The following is a 16464-nucleotide window of genomic DNA, read 5'->3' as shown; positions in this document are numbered from 1 at the left end:
ATGCGTCCTAGAGCCAAAAGGACCTTAATTCGTGACCACCCCCAAAAATTCAAAATTTCGATGAAAATCCTGAAAAAATTTAAATTTTTATATGAAAAACGTATTTTGGCCATAACTCCTTAAATATGCGTCCTAGAGCCAAAAGGACCTTAATTCGTGACCACCCCAAAAAATTCAAAATTTCGATGAAAATCCGGAAAAAATTGAAATTTTTACATGAAAAACTTATTTTGGCCATAACTCCTTAAATATGCGTCCTAGAGCCAAAAGGACCTTAATTCGTGACCACCCCCAAAAAATAAAAATTTTGATGAAAATTCTTAAAAAATTGAAATTTTTGTATGAAAAACTTATTTTGGCCATAACTCCTTAAATATGCGTCCTAGAGCCAAAAGGACCTTAATTCGTGACCACCCCCAAAAATTCAAAATTTCGATGAAAATCCTTAAAAATTGAAAGTTTTGTATGAAAAACTTATTTTGGCCATAACTCCTTAAATATCCTGAAAAAATTTACATTTTTATATGAAAAACTTATTTTGTCCATAACTCCTTAAATATGCGTCCTAGAGCCAAAAGGACCTTAATTCGTGACCACCCCCAAAAATTCAAAATTTCGATAAAAATCCTGAAAAAATTGAAATTTTTATATGAAAAACTTATTTTGGCCATAACTCCTTAAATATGCGTCCTAGAGCCAAAAGGACCTTAATTCGTGACCACCCCCAAAAAATCAAAATTTCGATGAAAATCCTGAAAAATTTGAAATTTTTATATGAAAAACTTATTTTGGCCATAACTCCTTAAATATGCGTCCTAGAGCCAAAACGACCTTAATTCGTGACCACCCCCAAAAATTCAAAATTTCCATGAAAAATCCTGAAAAAATTGAAATTTTTGTATGAAAAACTTATTTTGGTCATAACTCCTTAAATATGCGTCCTAGAGCCAAAAGGACCATAATTCGTGACCACCCCCAAAAAATCAAAATTTCGATGAAAATCCTTAAAAAATTGAAATTTTTGTATGAAAAACTTATTTTGGCCATAACTCCTTAAATATGCGTTCTGGAGCCAAAAGGACCTTAATTCGTGACCACCCCCAAAAATTCAAAATTTCGATGAAAATCCTGAAAAAATTTAAATTTTTATATGAAAAACGTATTTTGGCCATAACTCCTTAAATATGCGTCCTAGAGCCAAAAGGACCTTAATTCGTGACCACCCCAAAAAATTCAAAATTTCGATGAAAATCCGGAAAAAATTGAAATTTTTATATGAAAAACTTATTTTGGCCATAACTCCTTAAACATGCGTCCTAGAGCCAAAACGACCTTAATTCGTGACCACCCCCAAAAAATCAAAATTTCGATGAAAATCCTGAAAAAATTGAAATTTTTATATGAAAAACTTATTTTGGCCATAACTCCTTAAATATGCGTCCTAGAGCCAAAACGACCTTAATTCGTGACCACCCCCAAAAATTCAAAATTTCCATGAAAAATCATGAAAAAATTGAAATTTTTGTATGAAAAACTTATTTTGGCCATAACTCCTAAAATATGCGTCCTAGAGCCAAAAGGACCTTAATTCGTGACCACCCCAAAAAATTCAAAATTTCGATGAAAATCCGGAAAAAATTGAAATTTTTATATGAAAAACTTATTTTGGCCATAACTCCTTAAACATGCGTCCTAGAGCCAAAACGACCTTAATTCGTGACCACCCCCAAAAATTCAAAATTTCGATGAAAATCCGGAAAAAATTGAAATTTTTATATGAAAAACTTATTTTGGCCATAACTCCTTAAATATGCGTCCTAGAGCCAAAACGACCTTAATTCGTGACCACCCCCAAAAATTCAAAATTTCCATGAAAAATCCTGAAAAAATTGAAATTTTTGTATGAAAAACTTATTTTGGCCATAACTCCTTAAATATGCGTCCTAGAGCCAAAACGACCTTAATTCGTGACCACCCCCAAAAATTCAAAATTTCCATGAAAAATCCTGAAAAAATTTAAATTTTTGTATGAAAAACTTATTTTGGCCATAACTCCTTAAATATGCGTCCTAGAGCCAAAAGGACCTTAATTCGTGACCACCCCCATAAAAGCAAAATTTCGATGAAAATCCGGAAAAAATTGAAATTTTTATATGAAAAACGTATTTTGGCCATAACTCCTTAAATATGCGTCCTAGAGCCAAAAGGACCTTAATTCGTGACCACCACCAAAAAATCAAAATTTCGATGAAAATCCTTAAAAAATTGAAATTTTTGTATGAAAAATTTATTTTGCCCATTCCTTAAATATGCGTCCTAGAGCCAAAAGGACCTTAATTCGTGACCACCCCCAAAAATTCAAAATTTCGATGAAAATCCGGAAAAATTGAAATTTTTGTATGAAAAACTTATTTTGGCCATAACTCCTTAAATATCCTGAACAAATTTACATTTTTATATGAAAAACTTATTTTGTCCATAACTCCTTAAATATGCGTCCTAGAGCCAAAAGGACCTTAATTCGTGACCACCCCCAAAAATTCAAAATTTCGATAAAAATCCTGAAAAAATTGAAATTTTTATATGAAAAACTTATTTTGGCCATAACTCCTTAAATATGCGTCCTAGAGCCAAAAGGACCTTAATTCGTGACCACCCCCCAAAAAATCAAAATTTCGATGAAAATCCTTAAAAAAATTGAAATTTTTGTATGAAAACCTTATTTTGGCCATAACTCCTTAAATATGCGTCCTAGAGCCAAAAGGACCTTAATTCGTGACCACCACCAAAAATTCAAAATTTCGATGAAAATCTTGAAAAAATTGAAATTTTTATATGAAAACCGTATTTTGGCCATAACTCCTTAAATATGCGTCCTAGAGCCAAAAGGACCTTAATTCGTGACCACCCCCACAAAATCAAAATTTCAATGAAAATCCTGAAAAAATTGAAATTTTTATATGAAAAACTTATTTTGGCCATAACTCCTTAAATATGCGTCCTAGAGCCAAAACGACCTTAATTCGTGACCACCCCCAAAAATTCAAAATTTCCATGAAAAATCCTGAAAAAAATTGAAATTTTTGTATGAAAAACTTATTTTGGCCATAACTCCTTAAATATGCGTCCTAGAGCCAAAAGGACCTTAATTCGTGACCACCCCCAAAAATTCAAAATTTCCATGAAAAATCCTGAAAAAAATTGAAATTTTTGTATGAAAAACTTATTTTGGCCATAACTCCTTAAATATGCGTCCTAGAGCCAAAAGGACCATAATTCGTGACCACCCCCAAAAATTCAAAATTTCGATGAAAATCCTGAAAAAATTGAAATTTTTGTACGAAAAACTTATTTTGGTCATAACTCCTTAAATATGCGTCCTAGAGCCAAAAGGACCATAATTCGTGACCACCACCAAAAAATCAAAATTTCGATGAAAATCCTGAAAAAATTGAAATTTTTATATGAAAAACTTATTTTGGCCATAACTCCTTAAATATGCGTCCTAGAGCCAAAAGGACCTTAATTCGTGACCACCCCCCAAAAAATCAAAATTTCGATGAAAATCCGGAAAAAATTGAAATTTTTATATGAAAAACTTATTTTGGCCATAACTCCTTAAATATGCGTCCTAGAGCCAAAACGACCTTAATTCGTGACCACCCCCAAAAATTCAAAATTTCCATGAAAAATCCTGAAAAAATTGAAATTTTTATATGAAAAACTTATTTTGGCCATAACTCCTTAAATATGCGTCTTAGAGCCAAAAGGACCTTAATTCGTGACCACCCCCAAAAAATCAAAATTTCGATGAAAATCCGGAAAAAATTGAAATTTTTATATGAAAAACGTATTTTGGCCATAACTCCTTAAATATGCGTCCTAGAGCCAAAAGGACCTTAATTCGTGACCACCCCCAAAAATTCAAAATTTCGATGAAAATCCTGAAAAAATTTAAATTTTTATATGAAAAACGTATTTTGGCCATAACTCCTTAAATATGCGTCCTAGAGCCAAAAGGACCTTAATTCGTGACCACCCCAAAAAATTCAAAATTTCGATGAAAATCCGGAAAAAATTTAAATTTTTACATGAAAAACTTATTTTGGCCATAACTCCTTAAATATGCGTCCTAGAGCCAAAAGGACCTTAATTCGTGACCACCCCCAAAAATTCAAAATTTCGATGAAAATCCTTAAAAATTGAAATTTTTGTATGAAAAACTTATTTTGGCCATAACTCCTTAAATATCCTGAAAAAATTTACATTTTTATATGAAAAACTTATTTTGTCCATAACTCCTTAAATATGCGTCCTACAGCCAAAAGGACCTTAATTCGTGACCAAATTCAAAATTTCGATGAAAATCCTGAAAAAATTTAAATTTTTATACGAAAAACTTATTTTGGCCATAACTCCTTAAATATCCTGAAAAAATTTACATTTTTATATGAAAAACTTATTTTGTCCATAACTCCTTAAATATGCGTCCTAGAGCCAAAAGGACCTTAATTCGTGACCACCCCAAAAAATTCAAAATTTCGATAAAAATCCTGAAAAAATTGAAATTTTTATATGAAAAACTTATTTTGGCCATAACTCCTTAAATATGCGTCCTAGAGCCAAAAGGACCTTAATTCGTGACCACCCCCCAAAAAATCAAAATTTCGATGAAGAACCTTAAAAAATTGAAATTTTTGTATGAAAAACTCATTTTGGCCATAACTCCTTAAATATGCGTCCTAGAGCCAAAAGGACCTTAATTCGTGACCACCCCCAAAAAATCAAAATTTTGATGAAAATTCTTAAAAAATTGAAATTTTTGTATGAAAAACTTATTTTGGCCATAACTCCTTAAATATGCGTCCTAGAGCCAAAAGGACCTTAATTCGTGACCACCCCCAAAAAATCAAAATTTCGATGAAAATCCTGAAAAAATTGAAATTTTTATATGAAAAACTTATTTTGGCCATAACTCCTTAAATATGCGTCCTAGAGCCAAAACGACCTTAATTCGTGACCACCCCCAAAAATTCAAAATTTCCATGAAAAATCCTTAAAAAATTGAAATTTTTGTATGAAAAACTTATTTTGGCCATAACTCCTTAAATATGCGTCTGATGAACTCTTCTCTACCCAGTTGAGAGTTCATGAAGTTTAGGGAGAACGCCTTTCCCAGTGAAAAAAGAAACCAGAAGCACTTTCGTTTCTAAAGGCAAGACAACTGGCTTTATTGACGAGTTACTTATAACTAACAACAAAAGAAAACTTAAAAACTATTGACACCAGGTCATATTCAAGAAATTCATGAGAAAAAGAGATACATATACTAGTAAAGTTAAAGCGAATTCAAAATCTTATCGATACTTCACATCATATGAAAAATCAAACCAATTCAATTAAAAAATATAGATGATAAAAAATAAAATATTAGAAATAGAATGATCTTACATATTGTTGAATTCGGGATTCAACATATTCCCCGACTCATTATTGGAATGGATCGCAGAGGCATCCTTCAATCACCACTCCAAATTCTGTATTTTGCACCTTCACGTGAGGGTATTTATCTAGAGGGGCTCTCTTACCCTTCAAGACCTTCCAGTACATGTCACGACCAATTACCCCGTGTATCGGCCCGAAGTCGTGAGGCATAGGGTGTGCCCACATATCACGGACGACACCGCTGGTTTCCAAAAGGAACGGTAGAAGTTGTCGATTTACGGAAGCTGGTATATCCATCTTAAATTCGTCAACCACCGCAAAATCTTGGAACCAAGACTTTCCCTTCTTGGTCTTAATTTTGAATACGCCATAGGGGACGTTTTTAACCCATTTAGCGCGATATGGTAGGGTTTCAACTATGTTGAAGCGGACATGGGAAACTTTTACATTCGGATTTAGAGCCATTGTAACCGTGATGACTTTTCCCTTTGCCTCTAAATCACATAGGACGACTGGAGCGATCACCATACAATTTGCCCCATGTGGTTTTTCGGTAGCCTGATACTCCATTGTTTTCCGTACCAGTTTTGAAGTTTGAGTCCCGACACCACTTACAACAACGGTATCCGGGCTCACTTCGATGACCTCGTCATTGGCTTCTTTACGCTTTATAGCTTCTAAAATTTCTAGTTTGTAGCCTTGTGCGATGTTGTAAAAGTTAACCGGCTTATTGGGGGCGAACTTGGCCAGGGAAGCAATGGGGTAGCCTTTCAAATCTTTTACGGTCGGATTCTCTGGCAATTCTTCCAAGGTGGAAGAGCTTGCATTTATGTCGTCATGATGAAGCATCGTGTGGTGACGGCGGCCACATATACTGCAACGATTTTGCGAGGTACACTCGACTCGCTTGTGCCAGTCAGTCAAGCAATTGAGGCAAAGATTACATTTTTTGGCAGCCTCTCGCCGTTCATCCGTTAACATCCATCTAAAGCTTGGGCATCTTTTAAAGAGATGGTTTCGATGACATAGTTGGCATCTGCCTTTGCGCTCCATTATCCTGGCGGGAAAGAAACAAAAAAAAAAAGAGAAGAGGAAAAGAAACAAGTATATGTAATGAGTAATTAGTATTCTAAAAGTTGATCGTATGCAAGATATATTTAATTTGTGTTTTATTGTTTAGGGATATCAGTTTGTTGGGTTGGGAGAACACATAGTTTGACGATCGGACGCGTAATAATACCGTTTTGAGTTTTAATCTCTGCAACACGAACGTTATTGTCTTTGCCGCATATCACTCTCACGACACGACCGAGCCGCCATTCCGTCGGAGGCAAGTGATCGTCTTTTACGATTACGAAGTCGTTCTCTTTTAGGTTATTTCTTGTCGACTTCCATTTATATCTTCTCTGCAATTCGGTTATATATTCAGACTTCCACCTCTGGCTGAATATATGTTGTAAAGCTTGTAATCTTCTCCATCTGGATAAATACGACATATTTTCTCTTGGAGGATCTTCCGGGGCTTCCGGAGGAGCTGTTAACGGAGCACCACGCAAAAAATGTCCTGGTGTTAAAGGTAGTATTTCAGAAATGTTGTCTGTTAATGGTGATAACGGCCTGGAATTCATTATGGCTTCAATGCGAACTAATAACGTACTGAACTCCTCATACGTAAAGTTAAAGTTACTAGTCTGCTTCTTAAGGTGAGATTTCATTATCTTCACGGCAGATTCCCATAGCCCTCCCATGTGAGGTGCATATGGGGGTATAAAGGACCAAGCAAACCCTTGTATACCAAACTTATCAGTTAAACATTTTCCTGATGACTTTAAAAACATATGATGTGCCTGAAGCAGTTTATTACTCGCACCGACAAAATTCTTTCCATTGTCGGAAAACATTGTTTTCGGCAAACCTCTTCTGCCGGTGAACCGCGTAAAAGCTGCTAAGAAAGCCTCTGTGGACATATCTGAGCACACTTCCAAATGCACAGCTTTTGTCGAAAAACAAACAAAAACTGCGGCGTAACCTTTTATAACTTTTGCATTTCTCAAAGTTGACGTTTTGAGGTTGAATGGACCTGCGAAGTCCACTCCAGTGTAAGTGAAAGGTAGCGAGTAAGTTGCTCTTTCAGGTGGCAATGACGCCATCATTTGATTCTGAAATTTCCGTTTGAAAATAGTACAAGCCTTGCATGCTCTTATACATTTCCTTATTCCATTTTTAAGTCTAGTAATATAGAAACCTTGACGAATAGCTCTCAACATCACATTGTATTCGGCATGACATAGAATCTGATGTGTATAATTTATTAAAAGATACGCAAAATGTGATTTCTCTGGTATGATGACAGGATGTCTTTCATCATAACTCAATCCTGAATTTTCCAGACGCCCGCCAACTCTCATGACTCCATTCTTATCAAGAAAAGGAGCTAATGCACTTATGTTGCTTTTACTATTAACGAACTTATTCCGCAGTAGGTAATCATATTCATGGGTAAAATAAATTTGTTGAGCAATCATTATTAAACGATTTTTAGTTCTTTCGATTTCCTTAGTTGAAATATCAACACTCTTGGGACGACAATTAGATTTCTGAAATACTCGTAGAATATAACTCATAACACGTAAGGCACGAGCATATGATGAAAACCTCGAAATTAGACACTCAGTTGCAGTTACATGAAAGTTAGACGTTCTTTTGGTTTCAAGATCAGTTGGATCAAAAGTGCGCGGCTTTGGCCAAAGATTTTCGGGAGCTCGAATCCATGAAGGACCAGTCCACCATAGGCAGTTTTCAATCAGATCTTGTGGTAAGCTGCCACGGGTACCCAAATCTGCTGGGTTATCATCAGTTTTAATATGTTTCCAGTTTGCTATATTGGTAAATTGCTGAATCTCCGATACTCGATTTGCTACGAATGTTTTGAGTGTTTGGGGAGATTTTTGGAGCCATCCTAGCACTACCGATGAATCCGTCCATAAGTGTATTTGAAATTCGCAGGTCAAAGATTCAATCACAACTTTAACTAAATTGGTGAGTAACAATGCTCCACACAGCTCAAGTTTAGGTATTGTTGTTTTCTTAATCGGTGCAACTCTGGTTTTTGCGACCAGTAAGTTGCTGGAAATATTATCTGAATCGTCAATTCTCATGTATACGGCAGCACAATAGGCACGCTCCGACGCGTCGCAGAAGCCGTGGATCTGAACGCGTACACCAGGTGAAAAACATACCCATCTTGGTATTCTCAGATTTTGAAGACTCGGCAAACTCTCTCTAAACGAATTCCACTTTTCTAGTAAATGTGGTGAGACAGCTTCATCCCAATCGACATTGGATTCCCAAAGCTGCTGCATAAGTATTTTCGCTATGATGACGATTGGACCAAGCCAACCTAGCGGATCAAAAAGGCGTGCGATAACGGAAAGGATCTGTCGTTTCGTGACGATTGGAGAATCAATAATTGGGCCAACCACATAGTAAAAATTATCATATTTCGCATTCCAGCGAATGCCCAATGTTTTGACGGTGCTAGAATCGTCGAATTTTAAAAACTCTTCGTCGAGAAGATCCTCCCGGGCCACATCTTGTAATAAAAGTCTGTTGTTTGCCGTGATCTTCTTAAAAGGGAAAGATGCTGTTGACAAAATGTGCATAAGTTGTACCTGCTTCGCTTTTGCCTCCTTCAATGTGTATCCTCCCGACAGAATGTCATCGACGTAGACCTCATGTTTCAGAATGTCTGCAGCTTTTGGACTCGTTTCTGCACAATCATAACTCAACTGCTTCAATGTTCTTATGGCGAGAAACGGCGCGCAATTAATTCCAAATGTAACTGTCTTGAGCTCAAATGATTTAATTGCTTCATCAGAACGAGGTCGAAAAAGAATTCTTTGATAAGCTCGATCAGGTTTATGTACCACGATCTGGCGGTACATTTTTTCTATGTCCCCTGTGAATACGAACTCATAATGTCGCCAGCGTAGAATAATTTTTACGATGTCTGTCTGGAGTATTGGACCAGGACACAAAACGTTGTTAAGAGAGTAACCACTACCGCTTTTCTTAGATCCATTAAAAACAACCCGCACTTTTGTTGTTTTACTCTCTGGTTTAACGACCGCGTGGTGGGGTAAATAAAAAGAGCTTTTCTTGACTTCAGAATTTTCAAAACATTTAACCTCTTCCATGTGGTCCAATTCAATGTATTCTTGTAAAACGCGTTCATATTGGGCTTTCAATTCTGGCGTTTTACCTAACGTCTTCTCCATACGATGATATTGTGCAAGGGCCATATTTCGAGAAGGGCCCAGGTAAATTGTATCAGGAAAATCTTTACGGAATGGTAACCGCACAACATATCTCCCATCTGTTTGCCGATATGTTGTCTGACGATAGAATTCCTCGCAATATTCATCTTCCTCGGAGACTGATGTGGTTTCCTTAACTTCTTCGATTTCCCAAAATCGCTTAAGTTGAGCATTGAGAGCGGAATTCGCAGAATCAGTAACTAAAGTTGAAAACGTGTTAATTGTTGTCGTCGGTAAGGGGCCGGACAAATACCAGCCGAAATGTGACTCTCTGGCCTCTAATCCATTCTCACGATACGAAAGCACACCCTCCAAATTAATAAGTGGCAAAAAATCACTTCCAATAATCATGTCAATAGCCGCTGGTCTAAAGAAATTAGGATCTGCTAATTTTATATTTTTCAAATCTGGCAAACTTTCTATCCGAATTCGTCTAGAAGGTAAAAAATGCGAAAGTTTTGATACCACAATCGCTCGAATTCGAATTTTGAATTTTGCATCAGTCGATGTCAAATCTACAAAGCACTGATGACTCGAATTTCCAACAACAGTCCCTCCTAACCCTGAAATTTGTGTATGATGACAATCCGTTGGTAGAGAGAGACCTTGTTGTATCCGTTTTGTAATAAAACTTTTCTCGGATCCAGCATCCAGTAGGGCTCGTACTGTAAATATTTCTCCTGCATGGTCAATGTTAACAATTGCTGTTGGCAAAATTGTCGTTCCCTCATGTTGAGAAAAATGTGTTTGCACTGACGAAGTTGTTGGATTTTCTGGTAAATTTTGTATAGGTTGGACATTTGAAGACGTCGACGACTGCTCCATTGACGATGATGGACTTCTGCGTGCCTGAGTAACATGTGATGAATTCCGATCTTTTGACTCAAGATGGAGTAGTGAATGATGTTTTTTGTTACAGTGAAAACAGGATAGCTTGCTTTGGCACTTTGATTTAAAATGGTTTGGAGATAAACAATTTACGCAGAATTTATTGTTATAGACAAATTTCACCCTATCCTTAATTCCCATCGACTTAAATTTCTCGCAATTTCTCAAATTATGATCGCCGTTACATTTTCTGCATTTACCGTCAAATTTGTTTGAATCTGTTTTGGCATGAAAGGATTGAGATTTTGTTGATGAGGTGTGATTCGATCTTCTCATATCTGAAATAGTTTCCAACATTTCGACTCTCTTTGATAGGAATTCATCCATTTGATTCCAGGTTGGGAGTGTTTTGTGGTCCGACAACGAGTCTTCCCACGCACGTAGTGTCTCCTCAGGAATTTTCGATGAACAATGATGGATCAGGATAGGATCCCAATTTTCTGTCTTTATGTCGTAGGACTTAAAAATAGCCATACTATCATTAATTGTACGTTGAATCTGGCGAACCGACTTTGCATTTTCAACTTGTGCAACCTGAATTCCAAATAATATCTTCATCTGCTGGTGTACAAGGATTCTGGGATTCTCATAACGGCTTTTGAGAGCCTCCCACGCCAGCAGAAAATTCCCATCTACCAAGTCAAAACGTTTCACAATTTGGTGCGCTTCACCTCTGGTCTTATTTCTAAGATGGTACAGTTTTTGGGCCGAAGATATTTCGGAATGTGTACCAAACACTCCCCAAAAAATGTCCCTAAAAGCAGGCCATTTTGCATACCCTCCTTCAAAGGGCTGTGTGTCGCACGGAGGTAGTTTTAATGAAGGAAACCCATGAGCCGTGAACGTCGTATCACGTCTGCTTTCTTCCAGCTGGGGTTGCTTTTGCGGTCTTGAACTGCTGATTTCAGTTTTACACTCAATGTAATTTGAAAACGCAGTTGTATACTCTTTTTCTGCCATTTCCAGCAAATCTTTGGCGTGTTCATTCTCATCTGCAGTCATCAACCCTTCGTAATTATTAAGGAACTTACGCCATCTTCGTTCTAACTCCTCTTCATTGACGTCGAGATTCGCGACATTTGTACTTGCTTTGAAAGATTTACAAAAAGAATTCAGCTGATTGAGATCGAAAAGGAATTTACGTCTAGCAGCCATTTTATTTCAAATTTGAATTATTGTTTTAAATTTAGGGTGAATTTTTGAATTGATTTTTTTTTAATTGATAAAATACAGATGAGAATTTAAAATCGACGATCGATACTCAACATAAGTATTAACTTGAAAATAATTGACACTGGCTACCAACGTTGCTCAAATTTATCGAGTTCCTTCCTCTTTTATAAATTCAGCTACTACAGGGACAATATGTTACTTTATAATGTAGCGAACTTTCGATATCTCCGCATGAGAATTTTTATTACACGATTTTCTGTTGTGTTTATTCGACTATCGTATATAATTTTGCAAAATAACAGCCATATAAATAAATTTGAAGTCAGCTTTCAAAATATATTTCCAAAATTTCTCGGTTGATGAATGTCCTCGCTTCACAGTAAAAATTTTTTAAAATTTAAATTGCCAATTTTGTAGCATATTCGTGCAAAACGACGAATTTTTATTTTTATCTGAACAATTCCACGCCAGACCATATCATTGTCCGAAATAATCTCATGATTTTGATTCAGAAATATCGTATAGATTATTCTTTAGTTATCGACAAACATTATTTAAATTTAAACAATCCTACACTCCAGAAAATTGGATTGTATATGCCATCCAAATCAATTCTATTTAACACTAAATAAATTTTTGATAACTTTCTTTACCACTAACTTCCATTTAAATTTTGAAAATGTTCATATATGTTATTTCAAAAAAATATATATATATATGTAATTGTAATTGTTCGTATTTAGTGCCAGTAATTGTTTTTCATGATTTAGTGATTTTTTATTATCCCGTACAATTCCCGATTCAATATTTCAGAAATATTAAATTTTAGTTGACAGTAGGTATTTTCGTTCAATTCTGAAGAAAAAAAAATCGCAACCTGCATACCCTATTTTTTCTCCTGGTAGGCAAACCCTATTTTTCTTCCAATGGGTATGACGTCACATCAACAACATTGACTACCCATATATGTATGTACGTGTGTATATATCAGCTTACCGCTTGCACCTTTGACTGCTTGCTGCTTGACGAAGAAAAAACACACAACGCCACAAACTCCAATATGTTGTTGTTGTTTCCCTAAAGAAGATCTTCTCCGTTTTGTCTATCAATATTTGGCCACCGAAGAATTCACGCACCGCAACTTAAATGTTGTTGTTGGTTTTTTTTTCTATTAGTGGTTCTTCGTTTTCGCACTTTCCTATGTTGTAGTTGTTGTTAAATTGTACGGTACTTTTAGGTTTTTTTCTTTCAAATATTTCTGACGAAATTCTTATTGGCATTAAATAAACACTCATTAGAAAAAAAATGAAACACTCACCCTTCAATTTAAACTTCTTTTCTTGTGTTTTCAATAATGCTCCTGCACAATGATGGTGCTTACTTTGCCGGCACACAATTGTTGTTGCACTTTTGTATTTCTTTTTAAATTGTCTCTACTGCGACTAAAATGTTTTATGTTTTTAACCACGACTGTCGCTACTTTTTAGCAAATATATTGAAACAATTTTTCACTTTATAGTCCACTTTGATTTCTATAATTTATATTAAATTTTGAACTTCTTTTGCAACACATGAAAATTATTCGGTCAACGTTACCGGCACTTGATCACTTTTAATTTCTTCTTCTTGGTTCATTTGTCTTTGCCGATGGCGAGAACGAGAGAGCGGCGTTGAAGTTTGACATATGAGCTATGTTCTGTAAAAATGTTGCTACTTTCGCGTTTTTTTTCAGTTTTGATTCTAGTTGCTATTCACATGAACAGTTTAAGAGAGTGATGTTTTTTAATGTTGTTCTCTTTAACAGAAAATAAATGATATCAAATTATGGAACGGCAAAGAATGATTTTCAATTTATTTGTTTCGCCCATAATATTAGGGTGATATCAAAAACAGTTTTTTCAATTGTTATATAAATTTTAGTTTATGAAATTGTTCTCGTATATAATTTGTTTTTCCACTTTTGTTCGTATTATTCGAGTTCCAACTTTTTTAACGGTTTTTTATGCTTTTTTCAATATTAGCACTTATTTATATGTTCATTTGCGGTACCGTTTTAAAATTTTTTCAGTTTCTTTCTTTCAATTTTTGGATTTTTTCTTTTGAACACTTTCTTCTAGTTTTTTATTTGCTTGCAAAGATCACACTTTAAGAAACCAACTACCACCACACATACCTGCTCTAATCCCTTACTCTTTTCGAGCTTTGGATACCCTTGGAGCACTGATGATTGGTTGTCGTCTTCTAGCTTGCACTCCTCCACTCGTAGGATGCCCGCTGCCAGCAGACCACAAATTTCGATGCAAGCTTCTAAGATGGAAACCCAACTTTTTCCTTTTTGATGATGTGTTGAACAACACTTTTTCCTTTGTGTTTTATATTCACACATATGTAGACTCTTTCTACACTGCTTCGATGATGGAAAGCTCGGTCTTTTTGAAAATTTGTTGATATCAAAAAGATACTGGTACACATCTAGTCTCAAATCCAATTTGAGACGTTTTTCCGAAGGACCATATGATGAACTCTTCTCTACCCAGTTGAGAGTTCATGAAGTTTAGGGAGAACGCCTTTCCCAGTGAAAAAAGAAACCAGAAGCACTTTCGTTTCTAAAGGCAAGACAACTGGCTTTATTGACGAGTTACTTATAACTAACAACAAAAGAAAACTTAAAAACTATTGACACCAGGTCATATTCAAGAAATTCATGAGAAAAAGAGATACATATACTAGTAAAGTTAAAGCGAATTCAAAATCTTATCGATACTTCACATCATATGAAAAATCAAACCAATTCAATTAAAAAATATAGATGATAAAAAATAAAATATTAGAAATAGAATGATCTTACATATTGTTGAATTCGGGATTCAACAGCGTCCTAGAGCCAAAAGGACCTTAATTCGTGACCACCCCAAAAAATTCAAAATTTCGATGAAAATCCGGAAAAAATTGAAATTTTTGTATGAAAAACTTATTTTGGCCATAACTCCTTAAATATGCGTCCTAGAGCCAAAAGGACCTAAATTCGTGACCACCCCCAAAAATTCAAAATTTCGATGAAAATCCGGAAAAATTTGAAATTTTTATATGAAAAACTTATTTTGGCCATAACTCCTTAAATATGCGTCCTAGAGCCAAAAGGACCTTAATTCGTGACCACCCCCAAAAATTCAAAATTTCGATGAAAATCCTTAAAAATTGAAATTTTTGTATGAAAAACTTATTTTGGCCATAACTCCTTAAATATCCTGAAAAAATTTACATTTTTATATGAAAAACTTATTTTGTCCATAACTCCTTAAATATGCGTCCTAGAGCCAAAAGGACCATAATTCGTGACCACCCCCCAAAAATTCAAAATTTCGATAAAAATCCTGAAAAAATTTAAATTTTTATATGAAAAACTTATTTTGGCCATAACTCCTTAAATATGCGTCCTAGAGCCAAAAGGACCTTAATTCGTGACCACCCCCAAAAAATCAATATTTTGATGAAAATTCTTAAAAAATTGAAATTTTTGTATGAAAAACTTATTTTGGCCATAACTCCTTAAATATGCGTCCTAGAGCCAAAAGGACCTTAATTCGTGACCACCCCCAAAAAATCAAAATTTCGATGAAAATCCTGAAAAAATTGAAATTTTTATATGAAAAACTTATTTTGGCCATAACTCCTTAAATATGCGTCCTAGAGCCAAAACGACCTTAATTCGTGCCCACCCCCAAAAATTCAAAATTTCCATGCGTCCTAGAGCCAAAAGGACCTTAATTCGTGACCACCCCCAAAAATTCAAAATTTCGATAAAAATCCTGAAAAAATTGAAATTTTTATATGAAAAACTTATTTTGGCCATAACTCCTTAAATATGCGTCCTAGAGCCAAAAGGACCTTAATTCGTGACCACCCCCAAAAAATCAAAATTTCGATGAAAATCCTTAAAAAATTGAAATTTTTGTATGAAAAACTTATTTTGGCCATAACTCCTTAAATATGCGTCCTAGAGCCAAAAGGACCTTAATTCGTGACCACCCCCAAAAATTCAAAATTTCGATGAAAATCTTGAAAAAATTGAAATTTTTATATGAAAAACGTATTTTGGCCATAACTCCTTAAATATGCGTCCTAGAGCCAAAAGGACCTTAATTCGTGACCACCCCCAAAAAATCAAAATTTCGATGAAAATCCTGAAAAAATTGAAATTTTTATATGAAAAACTTATTTTGGCCATAACTCCTTAAATATGCGTCCTAGAGCCAAAAGGACCTTAATTCGTGACCACCCCCAAAAATTCAAAATTTCGATGAAAATCCTGAAAAAATTGAAATTTTTATATGAAAAACGTATTTTGGCCATAACTCCTTAAATATGCGTCCTAGAGCCAAAAGGACCTTAATTCGTGACCACCCCCAAAAAATCAAAATTTCGATGAAAATCCTGAAAAAATTGAAATTTTTATATGAAAAACTTATTTTGGCCATAACTCCTTAAATATGCGTCCTAGAGCCAAAAGGACCTTAATTCGTGACCACCCCCAAAAATTCAAAATTTCGATGAAAATCCTGAAAAAATTGAAATTTTTATATGAAAAACGTATTTTGGCCATAACTCCTTAAATATGCGTCCTAGAGCCAAAATGACCTTA

At 35.1% G+C, this 16464-nt stretch overlaps 2 protein-coding genes across 2 annotated transcripts; both read right to left on the bottom strand.

Annotated features, from left to right (window-relative positions):
- Positions 1 to 5201: 5201 nt before the first annotated feature.
- LOC142229266 (uncharacterized) lies at positions 5202 to 13423 on the bottom strand. Its single transcript, XM_075299798.1, has 2 exons — positions 13141 to 13423; positions 5202 to 6502 (listed from the first exon to the last, which is right to left on the bottom strand). The coding sequence occupies exon 2, from the start codon at positions 6496 to 6498 to the stop codon at positions 5491 to 5493; it is 1008 nt and encodes a 335-aa protein (XP_075155913.1). The 5' UTR covers positions 6499 to 6502; positions 13141 to 13423; the 3' UTR covers positions 5202 to 5490.
- LOC142231396 (uncharacterized) lies at positions 6615 to 11804 on the bottom strand. The gene has a single exon (XM_075302003.1). It carries the CDS (start codon positions 11802 to 11804, stop codon positions 6615 to 6617), a length of 5190 nt encoding a protein of 1729 aa, XP_075158118.1.
- Positions 13424 to 16464: the final 3041 nt, after the last annotated feature.

The sequence above is a fragment of the Haematobia irritans genome, chromosome 3 (genome assembly GCF_050003625.1).
Source record: "Haematobia irritans isolate KBUSLIRL chromosome 3, ASM5000362v1, whole genome shotgun sequence".
Lineage (NCBI taxonomy): Eukaryota > Metazoa > Arthropoda > Insecta > Diptera > Muscidae > Haematobia > Haematobia irritans.
Note: the sequence above shows the minus strand (reverse complement) of the source record. Positions and strands in the feature narration are given on the sequence as shown.